At 42.1% G+C, this 15,186-nt stretch overlaps 1 protein-coding gene across 1 annotated transcript; it reads left to right on the top strand.

Annotated features, from left to right (window-relative positions):
- Positions 1-6,982: 6,982 nt before the first annotated feature.
- On the top strand, positions 6,983-8,057 carry LOC114694985 (olfactory receptor 13G1-like). Its single transcript, XM_028872123.2, has one exon. It carries the CDS (start codon positions 6,988-6,990, stop codon positions 7,900-7,902), a length of 915 nt encoding a protein of 304 aa, XP_028727956.1. The 5' UTR covers positions 6,983-6,987; the 3' UTR covers positions 7,903-8,057.
- The last annotated feature ends 7,129 nt before the right edge of the window (positions 8,058-15,186 follow it).

The raw sequence follows: 15,186 nt of genomic DNA on the forward strand, positions 1-15,186 counted from the left end.
AAAACAAAAAACCATAGGGATGGCAAAGGGAAGAAGCAAGTTACCAGGTGAAGGAAGTTACCAGATGAAGAGGTCTAGAACTAGGCTGGCTGCATGTTTGCAGATGGTAGTGGGTTTGGGGAAAGGGAAGGGAAAGGAAGGAGCTACTTACCCATGAAAGGTGGCTCATGCACAAAGAGGGTTCTGGTGCCCTGGGTCTGGAACTAGGTTTGTCGCAGATGCTTTTCTTTGAGTTTGCTGATTCTTCTGTTGATGTAGTCTACTTTGAAGTTGTCTATTTAATGTTTTAGTTAAGGTATTTTATTCTTTAGCTCCAGATTTTTTTCCCTTTACAATGGTATTTATCTCTTGAAAACTTATTTTATGTATATGTTGGTTTTTCCAATGTTCTTAGTCTATGCATATCATCTTTTAGCTCACAGAGTGGGATTAAGATGATCATCTTTAAGTGTTTTTTAGGCAGTTCTTAAACCATTTCTGTGAATTCACTTGCTTCCCTTTGTGGCATCTCTCTGTAATGATCTCATCTGTTATGCAATCATGCATCTGTTCAGGGCTTGTTACTGGAATCCTCATGCAGTGTATTCTCTCTTCCTAGATTAACAGGTTTGCTATCATGGAGATTGAGTCCATGGAGCTGGTCCTGGAGCCTCAGTCATGAAGGGAGTAGTTGAATTGGGTACATGGGGCAGCCTGATCCCTGAATCATGGATATTGAGTATTTTAGTTTGGGTTTCCATGACACTGGCAACTCTTATAAATGAAACATTTAATTGGGGTGACTCGCTTAGAGTTTCAGTCCATTATCACCATGACAGGGAGCATGGTGGCATGCAGGAAGACATGGTGCTGGGGCTGAGAGTGCTACATCTTATAGACAACAGGAATTTGACTGTCACAGCTTGAGCAAAAGAGACCTCAAAGTCAGTCCCCATAGTGACACACTTCCTCCAACAAGGCTCCTAATAGCGCCACTCCCTTTGGAGGCCATTTTCTTTCAAACCATCACATTGACCAATCTATTGAAAAGGTCTACTGGGTAATGTTTGGACCCTATGTCCACTGGAGAGACCAAGACCAAAGACCATGGAAGTTAGTATTATGGGGGTATCCTGAAGACTGTGGCAAGCTGGATGCAAAGATAGACATGCAGCCTCATTCATGGGGCCTTCTCTAGAAAGTGGTATGAGAATACTTGCCTGTATCCACTTTAAGTTGCAAGCCATGACACAGGCTTATAATCATAATGGTTGTGATTTTGAGACAAGAAGACTCCGAGTGTTGGGCCACCTTAGGCTGTATAATGAGACCCTCTTCTAAAGAAAGAAAATAAGTGCTAGTCTTGATCTGCCAGGTATTTCTCTTCCCTCAAGTGAACTGCAAGTCCTATTTTTATCTTGGAGGGTTGAGACTGACTCTTTGCTCAGTCCTCTCAATTTCCCAGTTACTGGTTTCCTTTTCCTGTTGGTAACGGCCCTTTAAATGCACCTTCAAAGGCCATTGTATGCATTACATACAAGCTATGCTCTGCCCCATTTGCACAGTATCATGTGTTCTGTCATATGGAAAGTCAAAGATACAGAAATCTTCAGTGGTGCTGTTCCTTCCTTAGAGTAAGATTTCTATCTGTTTAAATCCCCCCTTCGAGCCCTTGAATACAACAATTCGTAAATGGGTCAACGGGAAACTGAAAACTTTCTGTATGGTAAATGTGCCATCATTTAAACTAGGTGGCAGGCTACAGAATGGGAAAAGATCTTTACTAATTACATATCTAATAAAAGACTAATATCTAATACATATATAAAACTAAAAATACTGGACATCAAGAAAATAAAAACCTAATTTTAAAATGTGGTACAGCACTAAACAGAGAGTTCTCAAAAGATGAATCACAAATGGCTTAGATACATTTAAAGAAACATTCAACATGTTTAGTCATCATAAAATGCAAATAAAAAACTACTTGAATAATTCTTGTTACACCAGTAAGAAGGGTCAAGATGAATAAAAGAAATGACAGTTCATGCTAGAGATGATGTGAGTAAGGGGAGCACCTTACCCATTGCTGATGGACTGCAAACTTGTACAACCACTATGAAAATCAGTGTGGTGGTTCCTCAGGAATCTGGCAATAGATCTCCTTCAAGATTCAGCTGTACCACTCTTGCACATATACCCAAAGGACTCTAAATCCTACTACAGAGACATTTGCTAGTCTATGTTCATTGCTGCTCTATTCATATTGCCCAAAACTGGAAACAGCCTACGTGTCTGTCAACAGATGAATGAATAAAGAGAATGTGATACAGTTACATAATAGAATATTACTCAGCTGTTAAAATGAAATGATATTCACAGATGAATGGAAGAAGCTATAAAACAATCATCCTGAGTAAGGTAACCCAAACCTCAAAGGACAAATATGGTCTTCACCTGTATGTGAGTGTTAGATGTTAAGTGTTTGATAAGGAGGCTACAATCTATCTAACCACAGAGGTTAGGTATAGAGTAAGGTATTGGGAGAGGAAAGGACCTCCCAAGGAAAGGGAAATAGAATATAGTTTTGAATGGATGGGGAGGAGGAAGACTGGAATGAGAGGATCAAACAGAGAGAGGAAGGAAAGTTAGGTAAGAGAGGGAATAGAAGGGGGGAAAGCTAATCTAAAAGACATTTGAGGGGTCCAGTTGAAATCTACAACAATAGAAGCTTCTTAAAATACATACATATAAGGTAGAAATCTAAAAGAAATCACCAAAAAATAGGGGAGACAAAATACCAACTACTCCTCTCTCATCACCAAGTGAAACCTTCAGTGCCAGGAATGGGTTACATTCATTGAATTGTTGACTAAAGGAATGCTATAGGAACCCCCAAACAACACAGTGATTGCCAAGGCTATTAGTTGCTCTCTACAAACTGATGGTAAGGCCTTATTGCTGAAGACAATACCTACATAAGTCATTGAAGATGGAAAAAAATCAAGCTGGTGCCTACCTAGAGCCTTCACCCCTACTAACCAGGTTCATGGTACTGGAAGGCACTGCATTCTACCATAGGAGAAAAGTAAATGTCAACCAAGCTACAATCCCTCCATCTACAGTGGTGACCTATGTGAATGATAGGTTGGTAAAAGGTGGAACAAAAGTTATGGGAGTAACCAAATACTATCTGATTGGATTTAAGGTCTACTGCATGGAATGGAACCCATGTCTCACACTGCTTAGGCAGCCAAGAATCTGAGACTAGATAGATCATGGATGTAAGGGAAATACAAACACTACTGTTCTGCTAATAAATTGACTCCTAGTGACATTTTCACATTCCTATATCAGTGTCTTGCTCAGTCATCATTTGAGAAGCTTACTCCTGCAGGTGATGAGAACTAAAAAGGAGAATCATAACTGGAAATTGTGCAAAGAGTGAGAGACCTTGGAACACTCAGTCTTAATACTATGTCTCCATGAACTCCCTTCTCTCAGGTTCAAAAAAACTATGTGAGAGACAAGGCAGAAAGATTGAGCTGGTGGTGATGGAAGACACCAAGGAGACAAGGCCTTTTAGACAAGGGCTGACACATATATGAACTCACAGAGACTGTGGCAGCATGCATATATAAGTCTAAAACAGATGGGGTCCCAAACTGAGAGGGGAAATTGACACAAATCCCCATCCTAACCTGGAAGCTATTTCTAATTGACATCTGCTGACAATAGAAAGACAAGTTTTCCCCAACCAGGTTGCACTTAGTATACAAACCACTCTTAAGGGCAGGCCTATGCCCAGCAGTAGATGCCAACACAAAACAAGCTCAGTGGTATTTTCAAGGGTTTTTCTCTCATAAGGCTTCTCTTGCCATTCTGTTACCTTAAAGATCTTAGCTTATATTTTATGGTTTCTAATTTTGTGTTTTTATGAGTTTTCTCTGTGTGTGAATATGTGTGTTTCTGAGATTGAATGTGTTTCTTGTGACTCTTTCGTTTCTAATGAGAGAGGGAAAGAAAGAAAGGAATGGGGGGATTGGGAGGAGAGAAAATCTGAGAGGGGCTGGGAGGATGGAAACCATGTTCAGAATATATTGTACGAAAAAATATGTTCTCCATTAAAAAGGAAAAAAAACTAAACAATAATTTATGAGACCAATGAGAAGTCTTGAGAATGTTGAGAATGGGAAGCAGGGAAGTGCTGGAGGAAGGTGATAGACTAATACACAAGTCTTTATTCCTACAAGCAGCTCAGTGAGGTGTGATTGTGCCCATGAATCCAAGAAGACAGTTAAGGCATGAATTCAATTACCAAGGCAAGCTGAGTTTATGTCAAGATCCAGTCCCAACCTGGAGAGGCACCCTGGCTAGGGCCCAGATGTCCACTCAAGGCCAGTAGGTTGCCATGACAATAGAAGAACCAGCTAGCCATTTTGCAGCATAAACTAGTTTGAGTCCCTGAAGAGCCACAGAAGTCATGTGACCTTTCTGGGATTGGGCAGCCACCTAGACCCAGACCAACACTAGTACAGCACCATTTGCTAAGGGCAGGATGACTTCAGGTCTGGGATAAGATGTTACTGTGCTTAGGTGAAGTTTGTTCTTGTTCACTGGGTGAGGAAAATGGACACCAAAGAGCAGAATTCTGACAACTACACCAGCCTGAGGACGTTACCCACTTAGAGCAGAGAAAACTGTGTGGTGAGCAGTCACAATCTGTGCCAGAGGACAGCCAATAGGCCTGGGAAAGTGCTCTGGCCTTGGCCTCTCAAGTGTTTCTATCTGGAACGAGGGACTCTTTGAGATTGGAAGAAATCGTGGTTTGGGGAGAGAACTGGCTCAAGGCACAGACATCTCGTCTGCCTGAGCGTCCCCTTGGGCCTCTGCTGTCACTGTGATGTTGGCAGACAGCAAGTCCCTGGGCAGCAGGGCAGAGAAGCAGCCCTTGGGTAAGGGGTCCCACCAAGTGTGTGCTGCATTGCCTGAGAAGAGGCTTGGTCATCTCCCCAGCCAGTCCTGCTCAGGAAGCCAGTGTGGTTCTGCCTAATTGGCCCCTCAGGGCCTGGTTTCTCCCTGTGAGCCTTGTCTCTTCTATTATAGAGGATGCAGGGCCCCTGGTCCTCACACAGACATCCTAATGTCCCCTCTTTACTTGGAGATGTCAACTTTTGCTCTTAATTTTTTTTATTTAATCTAATTTTATTTTCTAATGAATGCTGAGAGTTAACTCCCCCCCGTTTGTGTGTGTATGTGAATGTGCGTGTGTGTGTGTGTGTGTGTGTGTGTGTGTGTGTGTGTGTCTGCCTGCCTGCCTGCCTATCTGTCTGTGTCTGTCTGTCTGTCTATGTTTTGCTGAGAAACAAGTTTCTGGAGAGGACATCTGAAAAGATTCATGCTATAGGCTTACCATGTGAGTTTTATGTTAATTGTACATGTACATGTGTTTAAATATTAATTACAATGTTTTTGTAATAGCGATGGGTTATTGAATTTTACTGTGTGACCCAGGTTTATGAAATCACTTAAACTGTCATTATTGAGAAAGTTCTGCAAACATCTGAAAAAAAAAAAAAACAACACAACTTGGACAAATCATAGCATAATTTCCTTTCAGAGCCTGCCTGTTTCTCTCTATTCTCAGTCTCTCTCTCTTTCTCTTTCTCTCTCTCTCTCTCTCTCTCTCTCTCTCTCTCTCTCTCTCTCTCTCTCTCTCTCTCTTCTGTTTTTTTCTTTTCTTAGTACCTCTACGTATTTCCTCATCTCTGTTTGTATCTTTCTTTGCTTTTACATCTGTCTCTATCTCTGTTACTTGCATGAATGTGTGTGTGTGTGTGTGTGTGTGTGTGTGTATTGTCTCTCCTCTTTGCCTCACAGTCTTCCTGTCACTCTGCTTATGTCTCTGTCTTCCTATCTATCTTTCTATCCCTGCATCTTTTTCTTTTTTCCTTGTACCCACGTCACAGATCTCATGTTGAACTACATAGCATCTCCTGTGCCAGGGAGCACACACAACAGGTGATATGGTCTGCTACCTTCTGGCCACCCCTACAGGGACACAGTGCTGTAATATTCAGATAAGATAATCAACCTTCCAGACATTGCCTGAGGCAGATAGGAGAGTTGATGTCTAAGCCCAAACCAAGGAATAGTTTCTTACAATACTGCTGTATATGGGCTCAAGAAAATAACAATGCTCTTTAAAAATGAGGATAATCTAGTAGATTATATTTGCAAATGTAAACTTTGAGCTCCAGTACTCCTAAATTTAAGCAACAGTTTACATGAGAAGTCACACAGTCTGCTCTTTCCTCATTTCTTGGAAGTTGGCACTCTGCATCCAGACACACTCTGTTCAAGGCTTTTCTAAACTCATCTGCAGTTTTAACTCAGGCAAGTGTGTGGCTGCCTGGGGTAGAGGTGAGGCAGGGCTCAGTGTGCCTGGTGCCCTACTGTAGAGCCCTTGACCCCCAGCTCCAGTGACACACAGATGAATGACTGAGATTGGTATAGGTGAGTGTACTGGTCACCCTTGAAGACAGTGGTTGATGATGTCTAATATGACCAGGTGAGAGTCACCTGCCATCTTCCTCATTCCTCCCCACCCCCACCCACTGTCTGAGTCCTTGAACAGAAGGGAGCCGCAGCTCTCCCTGCTACCAGAACACACAGCCTTCCACCTCTCGGGTTTTCCTGGCCATGCTCCATGCTCCCTGAAGCCTGGGGAAAGAATCCTCCCAATAGAGAAATACCCTGAGTTCCAAGGTTTATGAGTGGCCACATCAGTCTCCTAGAAGTCCTACATCTAGAAAAATACCTGCAGCATTGGGTGGCACATTGCTCTGTTTTACCCCAGGCTGTCTGAGATTTGGGTGGGCCTCAACACACCTGGGGTGGGTCATTAGCCCAAACTGGGACTGGAGCATGTATTTCCTCTTCAGACACTATCAGAGCTGCCACAGAAAACCCACTGCCGCTGGATCCTGAGGCCTCTCCAGCTTTGTGATGAACGGGACGCTGGTCACTGAGTTCCTCATCCTGGGATTCTCAGAAATGCCTCATCTTCAGGTACCACTTTTCCTCAGCTTCCTCTGCCTCTACACAGCTGCCATCTCAGGAAACCTTCTCATTATGGTGACAATCAGTGCCAGTCCAGCCCTACATACTCCCATGTATTTCTTCCTGGTCAACTTGGCTGTGGTGGACATCCTCTGCACCTCCACCATCCTGCCCAAGCTACTGGACAGCATGGTCGGGGGGAGGACCATCTCTTATGGGGGCTGCATGGCCCAACTCTATTTCTTCACATGGTCACTGGGGGCAGAGCTTCTGCTCTTCTCAGCTATGGCCTATGACCGCTTTGTGGCCATCTGCTGTCCCCTGCACTATAGTGCTTGGATGGGCCCCAGGGTGTGTGCATTCCTGGCTGGCCTCGTCTGGGCCATCAGCCTGACGAACACCAGTGTGAACACAAGCCTGATGCTGCGTCTACCATTCTGCCACTCCAATGTGATAGAGCACTTCTTCTGTGAGATCCCCCCACTGTTGAAGCTCTCCTGTGCTCCCACACAGCTGAATGAAGTCATGGCCTTTGCTGCAGATGTGTTCCTGGCTGTCGGGAACTTCTCTGTGATCATCGTCTCCTATGGTTTTATTGTGGCCAGCATCCTGAAGATCCGCTCTGCTGAGGGCAAGCAACGTGCCTTTTCTACCTGCTCCGCCCACCTCATCGTGGTTACCATGTACTACTCCACTGTTATCTACACCTACATCCGCCCTTCATCCAGCTACTCACTCAGCAAGGACAAGGTGGTGTCTGTCATCTACACCTCGGTGGCACCCACCTTGAACCCCCTCATCTACACTCTGAGGAACAAGGATGTCAAAGTTGCTCTTAGGAGACTTCTGTCCTGCAGCTGAGTCCATGCCGGCACCACTGCCTTCAGCTCTGCTCTCCTGCGGGGTTTGGTAGAAGTCCCTGTTCCTTCTCCTGAGGACACACCTGCCAAACCAGAAGGGGCAACTCTTCATTTGCTGGGATTCACTGAGCAGAAGATCTGGGATCTCCATGCGGTGTCCTGTAGGGCCATAGGGTATCCATATAGTTGTTCACTTCAATTTTTAAGTGAATCTCCCAAAGCATCAAATGTGTGTATGACCTTTTCCTAGTTTTCTTGGCTTGCAGTAGTCACATGAGCCAGGAGCTCTGGGTTGACCCTGCTTTGTACATCTGTTCTTCTTTAACCCCCAAAGGCTACTCAGCCTTGATTGTGGCTGGCATGTAGGTAGGTGATTTGAGAATGTAAAGGGGCTTGGAGACTTTAGAATAATTGTCCTGTCTTGTAAGTGAAATATCTAAAAAAAAAAAAAAAAAATTACTTCCTTCCACTTTTTAGTACCTTTGACAGAGAATTTTAGAGGCAGGCTTTTGTCATGCTGTCAGCATGCTGTGGCACCGTGCGATGAGAGAAGGCCTGCCTTTGCCTTCCATCCTGTCCAATGTGAACCACCAATGCAGTCAGCAGCTTCCCTGTCAACGCTACCACTCACCCAGGAGGGTTCCCGCAACAGACAGTTAGCTAGCAGCAAGAGGTTTCATGGAGTCCTGGGCCTTACCATTCCCACTGTGGATTAATCCAGCTGGACTGGTGTAAGCTTGGGACCTTGTTGGTTTGGAGGGTGTGGCCAGAAAGGGAACTACGGGAGGGAACACAGCTGTTGTCCTTCAGGGCTGCTGACTTTGGGAGCAAATCCAGAGACCTTTGATGCCCCACCCAAATCTTCATTTCTGGCCTGGGCTGTCTCAAGGTCATGGAGTAACTCTGGTGGCCTTTTGACCCCTGTCTGCTCCTGGTTGACCTGTGTTCCTTCCAATGGTTGGTTTTCATTTCTCCTTTCAATGTTGATTCAATTAATTAGTTAATTTTTGAAAATTTATTTCCAAGCTGACATATGTGTATAGTATTTTTATCATTTCCGCTCCTCCTTTCAACCCTTCCTATGTCCTCCTACTTCCTTTCAACTTCATGGCCCCTTTTTCTTGATTATTATCATTGTTACATGTATATGAATAAATATGTAAGTACAACCTGTTGGGCATTAATGTTTCTGATATTTATATGTGTTTAGAGTTGACCTCTTGGTCCTGGATAACCAATTATGGGGCTAGTCCTTGGGGAAGACTGATTCTCCCTCTCAGAAGTCACTAACTTCCTATAGCTCTCCAAATTTCAATTTTCTATGTTAGCATGTCAACTGGTGCTGTCATTGTTCAGGTCTTGTTTAAATAACCATATTCTTGAGAGCTTGTAAATACAGATCCCCTGTCCTACATAGATGACACAGTATTACAGCAGATACCTTGGTCCTCTGGGACATAATTTTCCCACTTTCTCTTCTGTGATGTTCCTCTAGACTTAGGTGTGGGGTTGTGTTATAGATGTATCCACTAGGACTGAGCACTTCACAGTTAGTTGTAACTTTCTGCGTTGGCCTCTGTCTGTTACAAAAAAGAAGCTTTGATGAGGGGTGAGAGCTACACATACCTGTGAGTATAAAGGTAAGTGTGGGAATGCAGTTAGAGTTTATATTGGTTTGGGAAAGTGGCAGTGGAAGGTTCTCCTCTATGTCTGTGACCTGTCCAACCACAGGTAGTTGGCTGGGTTTACAGTACCAGGCATGAATTCTGTCCTACTGAGTGGGCTGTAAGTCCAATCAGACCGCTGTTGGTTACTGCCAAGATGTAAGTGCTGCTGTTGTACCTTTAAGAATATCTTGTCATGCTGCTCATTGTTGTGGTTCATAGGTACCACAGTGGGAAAGATACTGATTGCTTTTCTTCCTTGACAGCCTGTATATCACCTTCTGGTACTATGAAAGTTAGTCCTCATGGAGGAGGCTTCTGGGTAAGATACAACTGGATCCCTCCAAATCTTGTATCTGATGATGTCTTCATTCATAGGGACTTACCTCCAATTTTGAGAGGCAACCTAGGGCAACAGCAACAGCCCACAGTGTTTTGGGAGATGTTTGGACTGCCTTGCCCAACAACTCAAAGGAGTTTCCTGTTCATGGTACTGTTGTCTTTGTTAGACAGTCATTTGTTTCAGGGAGGCCATTATCATCCCAAGTGGTATAACTTCATTTAAACTTTATATGAAATATATAGTTTCAAATATCCTAAATAATATTTATCCTTCCTCCCTATTTCTCACTAGTACTCTCCCCCGCTGCCCGGTTAAAGACTCCTCCAATTTCAACTATTCCCTCCATGAAGATTCTAGGCTTTCATTAGCAAGACAATGTCTTGTTCTTATTTCTTGCTCTAGACACAGGGCAGGTACCCAGCGAACATCAAGGGATTGCCACAACAAACAAAAAATACAGTGATTATTTTCATCAATTAGATCATTACACATGAATTTGGAAGAGGAAGTCAGATAATTGAAGGAACAATTCATTATTTTTCTTTAATCTGAATTAAGTGCCATGTTCCTATGGAAAGTGTAAAGCCATGCTTGGATGGTACCAAGTGAAAGAATTTGCAATTTAAACTTGGAGTCTCTGAAGTTTTTGAATGACACCTATGGGTATTTTGTTAGTGGAGACTTGACGATACTAGTCTGGTGGTATCAAGAGTTTAGACTTCTAAGGATGTTGCTGTGCCTGATCTCAGTGGGAAAGAAACCACAGGAAGTGCTTTCAGAGGTAATTCTGAATACAGAAGTCTGTATGAGTGTGGTACCTACAATGTCAAGACTAGAAGGGGCTCTCTTTGCTAAGGTGAGTGCCCATGCCAAGTATGATGACCCAGCTCAGGGATCCTCAAGGGACATGGCACTACTAACACCTGGTTTCTCTTGTGTTTCATTTTTCCATTCCCCAAAGAACCACAGATAATTTTCATTATGTGATGAGTTCTAATAAAATTAGGCATGTACAAGGGAGAAATGAGAAAATGCTCGTGATTGCACGCAGAAGCTGCCATGATGATAGTCTCATCTCAGTCCTTATGTGTTGTGATTTTTTGTTTAATTTTCAAATTCTATGTCCTGGGAGTCATCTAGGTAATTCTTGTTGAGCCACATTTCTACAGGGCAGGTAGATTTTGCAGAGAGGAAACTGGTTTCACCTTCCGTCTTGTTGGTGTTTTGTGATGAGTTCTTCACATGTGGGCTTCTTTTTTTTTAATTGCCCATATTAATATTAATATTAATGGACACATTTATTTTGCATGTCTAGGCATTGACAATAAATGTAGCATATTGATAACAACATTAGTTATTAAATAAGCTATGGTGGTCTCTGCAAACACCAGGGTCAGTAAAGTAACAATCCATTCAGGGAAAGAAGGAAATATGTTTTAATGGGACTCAGTAGCCAGTGTTGTTTCAAACTTCTACAGTCTAACACCAGGCAGTTTATTTTATCCACAGTTAAGCACAGCACACTTTTGGAAAAAAAGGTTTCCTGATATTAATTAATTCAATCTGTGTGTACAGTGAGGTTTAAGACATGTTTATATTAAAACTCTTTACAAAGTACATATGACTTCTTGACTGAGAAACACTGCTCAAGAGAAGGGTCTATGGAGAATGACTGAGATAGACATAACACTCTGTAGGAGTCAGGCATGTCCTGGTCCTACAGAGGTCACCGAGGCTAATGCCAAGTAATGTGACATCTCCCATAAGGCTGGGTTCTATTGACTGAGAAACAATGCTCAAGATAAAGGTCTAGGAAGGAAGAGTCTGCAGTAAACATAATGGTCTTGGGGATTCAGGTTCAGCCAGGCCCTACAGATAGCACAGATCACCAGGGTATTAATTACATCCATTTCCAGCTTTCAGGATGGAAAGCAAGTATACATCTCTTTCGTTGAGGAGACAACACTGTGTGCTTAACACTCCTGGTCACCCTAGTGCTTATCTGTGAGCACAAGGACCTCATGCCCTCCACAACAAGCAAACAGCAAAGCGGCAAAAGGGAACAGTGCTGATGAAGGAGAGGACTTGTCTTCCTGCTTTAGTTCTGTGAACATCAATAAAAGTAAGGCCTTGGTATTAGTTCTGTTTCTATTCTGAGGAAGCGTCTGTAGCAGTACTTTGCAGACCAATGTGTCAATAAATTTGTATGAAACTATTACATTTTTCAGCTCTGTTTCTAGCAGGTCATTTTGGTAGCCATTTTTTATTATTATACCATGTGGGGTGATTAGAATGTCTAACTTTAGGTTGTAGACTGTGACTTGCTCTGAGCTCCACACAGCTGCTGGATAGCACTTCATATTTTGGAACCCCATCTTCACCTACAGAATAATAATTAACTATCTACCAATTTAAAGGAGAAGGTTTTATATGAGACCCAAATGAGATCGCATAGTATGTACTATTTTTGTGAACCATCAAGCCCTAAAAGATAAGATCTTCCTTCCTTTCTTCCTTCCTTCCTTCCTTCCTTCCTTCCTTCCTTCCTTCCTTCCTTCCTTCCTTCCTTCCTCTCTCTCTCTCTCTCTCTCTCTCTCTCTCTCTCTCTCTTTCCTTCCTTCCTTCCCTTTCATCATTTTGTTCTATTTTTCTTGAAAACAAACTTTTTTTATATACAGTATATTCTGATCATGGCTTCCTCTCCCTCAGCCATCTCCATGTTCATTCTTTCTTCTAGAAAACAGACAGACAAACAAACAAACAAAATCAGAATAAAACAAAGCAAACATCCAGGCAATGGTGGTGCATACCTTTAATCCCAGCACTTGAGAGGCAGAAGCAGGCAGATTTCTATGAGTTTTGATGCTAGCCTGGTCTGCAGAGCTAGTTCCAAGACAGCCAAGGCTACTATATAGTGAAACCCTGTCTTGAAAAACAAAAAAACAAAGCAAGCAGAGAAAAAAAGAAAAAGCACAAGAAACACATACCCACCCAGAGATATACATGTGTATACACAAAACCCATGGAAACACAAAATTGGACTGTAATTGATAAGTAAAGGACAAGTTATGTTAAAAAAGTCAAACAAAGCATTGAGACAAAACACCTCCAAAATTACTATTGAGTTCATTTTGGGTTGATCATCTACTGCTGGGCATGGGGCCTCCCTTAAGTTTGGCTTGTACATCCATTGAGACTCCATTGAATAAAACTAAGTTTTCCTTTGCAAGTGGTTGTCAGTTGGAGATAGCTTCTGGCTTAGGGATGGGGGCTCATGTTCACTTTCCCTCTCAGTGCTGGGACCCTATCTGGCTTCCCCCTGTGAAGACCCTGTGCAAGCTGCTACTGTCTGTGAATTCATATGTGTACCAGTCCTGTTGTTTCTAGAAGGCACTGTTTTCTTGGTCAATTCCATCCCCGTTTGCTCTTACAATCTTTCCACCTTCTCTTCCACATAGTTCACTGAGTCTTAAGAGTAAGGATTTGGAGGAGACATACCATTTATGACTGACTGTTCCAAGGTCTCAAACATTGTCTGGTTGTGAGTCTTTGTATTAGTTACCATCTCATGTAGCTTCTCTGATGATGGCTGAGTAAGACAATAACTTATGGGTATAGCAGAATGTCATTAGGAGTCATTTTATTCTATGTTACTTTAGCAGAACAGTAGTATTTGGTCTTCCCTAAGTCCATGGCCTATCTAGTCTCGGGTTCTTGGCCACCTGAGGAATGTCAGGCATGGGGTCCATCTCATGGAATGGATCTTAAAGATAATTCCAACAGAAGGCACCATCCTTCTGGAGTATGTAGAAGGTGTGGCAAAGGCAGACATTGGACTAATGAATGCAGATCAACAAGGGACAGGCAAGGTAACTTTTTGCCATCGGAAAATGACTTAGGGGGCCTTTTGCAGGCCCCAATGTCAAATTTGGTTCAATCATTCCCTGTCAGCATGGGGGAAACTCCTCCACAGAGCAATTAAAGGACCTAATGCCCATTGTTAAAAATCATGCTGCACTGAATGACAAAACAGCTTCAGTAGATAAAACAAAATTTTCAGGAGAGACCACACAACAAGTATTTTGGTAAACTTCTATAAATGGTCAAAGACCAAAGCTAAAAAATATGTATAAACAGCATTGCAATTGAAGGTTTTGTTGACACAGGCATGGACATAACAATAATTTCACCATCTAGATTGGCCTCTTCAGGAGGTAAATATTCAACTTCTAGGCATTGGAATTAATAAAACAAAGTACAAGGAGGGTCAAATTAATAGGGACAGAAGAACAGAAAAAAAATTAGAGCCTTATGTGGCTAACATAACAATGAATTTATTATGATTTGTTACAGCAATAAAAAACACAGATCAACTTTCCTTTAATATCATATACAAACCAAAAAATAAAGAATGCTTTTGAGAGAAATATTAAAAGGTATTGTCAAGAACAGTCACTGACTGCTCATGTTGTACATAAGCAAGACACAACTGTTGGTGGTCTTTCAAGGGTATCAACAGCCCTACCTTTAAAATGGTTAACTGATAAACTTGTATGGGTGGAACAATGGCCTTTGACATCAGAAAAATTACAGGCACTAGAACATCTGGTACAAGATCAGCTAAACACTCAACATGTTGAACAATCAACCAGTCTTTGGAATTCTCCTATATTTGTCATTAGAAAGAAATCTGGAAAATGGAGAATGGTAACAGATCTGAGGGCTGTAAATAAGATGATTCAACCAATGGATTCTTAACAGCCTGGAATTCCCTTGCCTTCCTTATTAACTAAGGGGTGGTCTATTATAGTAATTGATTTAAAAGTCTGCTTTTCTACTATACCTTTACAAGAATAGGATAGAGAAACTTGCCTTCATGGACCCTACTTATAAAAATGCCTAGCCTGTTAAAAGTTTTCAGTGGAAAACTCTTCCACAAGGGATATTAAACAGCCCCATTTTGTGTCAATATTTTGTAAAACTGCCATTGGAAATTTCCTCTTTTTAGATTATGGATTAGCCTATAGAAAAATATCTGCCATAAATCAAACTGCGAAGGGGAAGATGAATAGGAATCTCACTTACAAAACTTAAGTAAAACATAGCTCTCTGAGCAGATGAAGATAGGTTTCTTCTGCATCCCAGAATCTAATCAATATTTATATGTATAATTCAGCTATCATTTGGCTTAAAAGGGCTTATTGGGAAATGCTATCATTTTTACTATTTTCTATAGAGAAAATATTTTACTGTTTAAAATAATCCTGGACTTTTGAAT

Source organism: Peromyscus leucopus, chromosome 1 (genome assembly GCF_004664715.2).
Source record: "Peromyscus leucopus breed LL Stock chromosome 1, UCI_PerLeu_2.1, whole genome shotgun sequence".
Lineage (NCBI taxonomy): Eukaryota > Metazoa > Chordata > Mammalia > Rodentia > Cricetidae > Peromyscus > Peromyscus leucopus.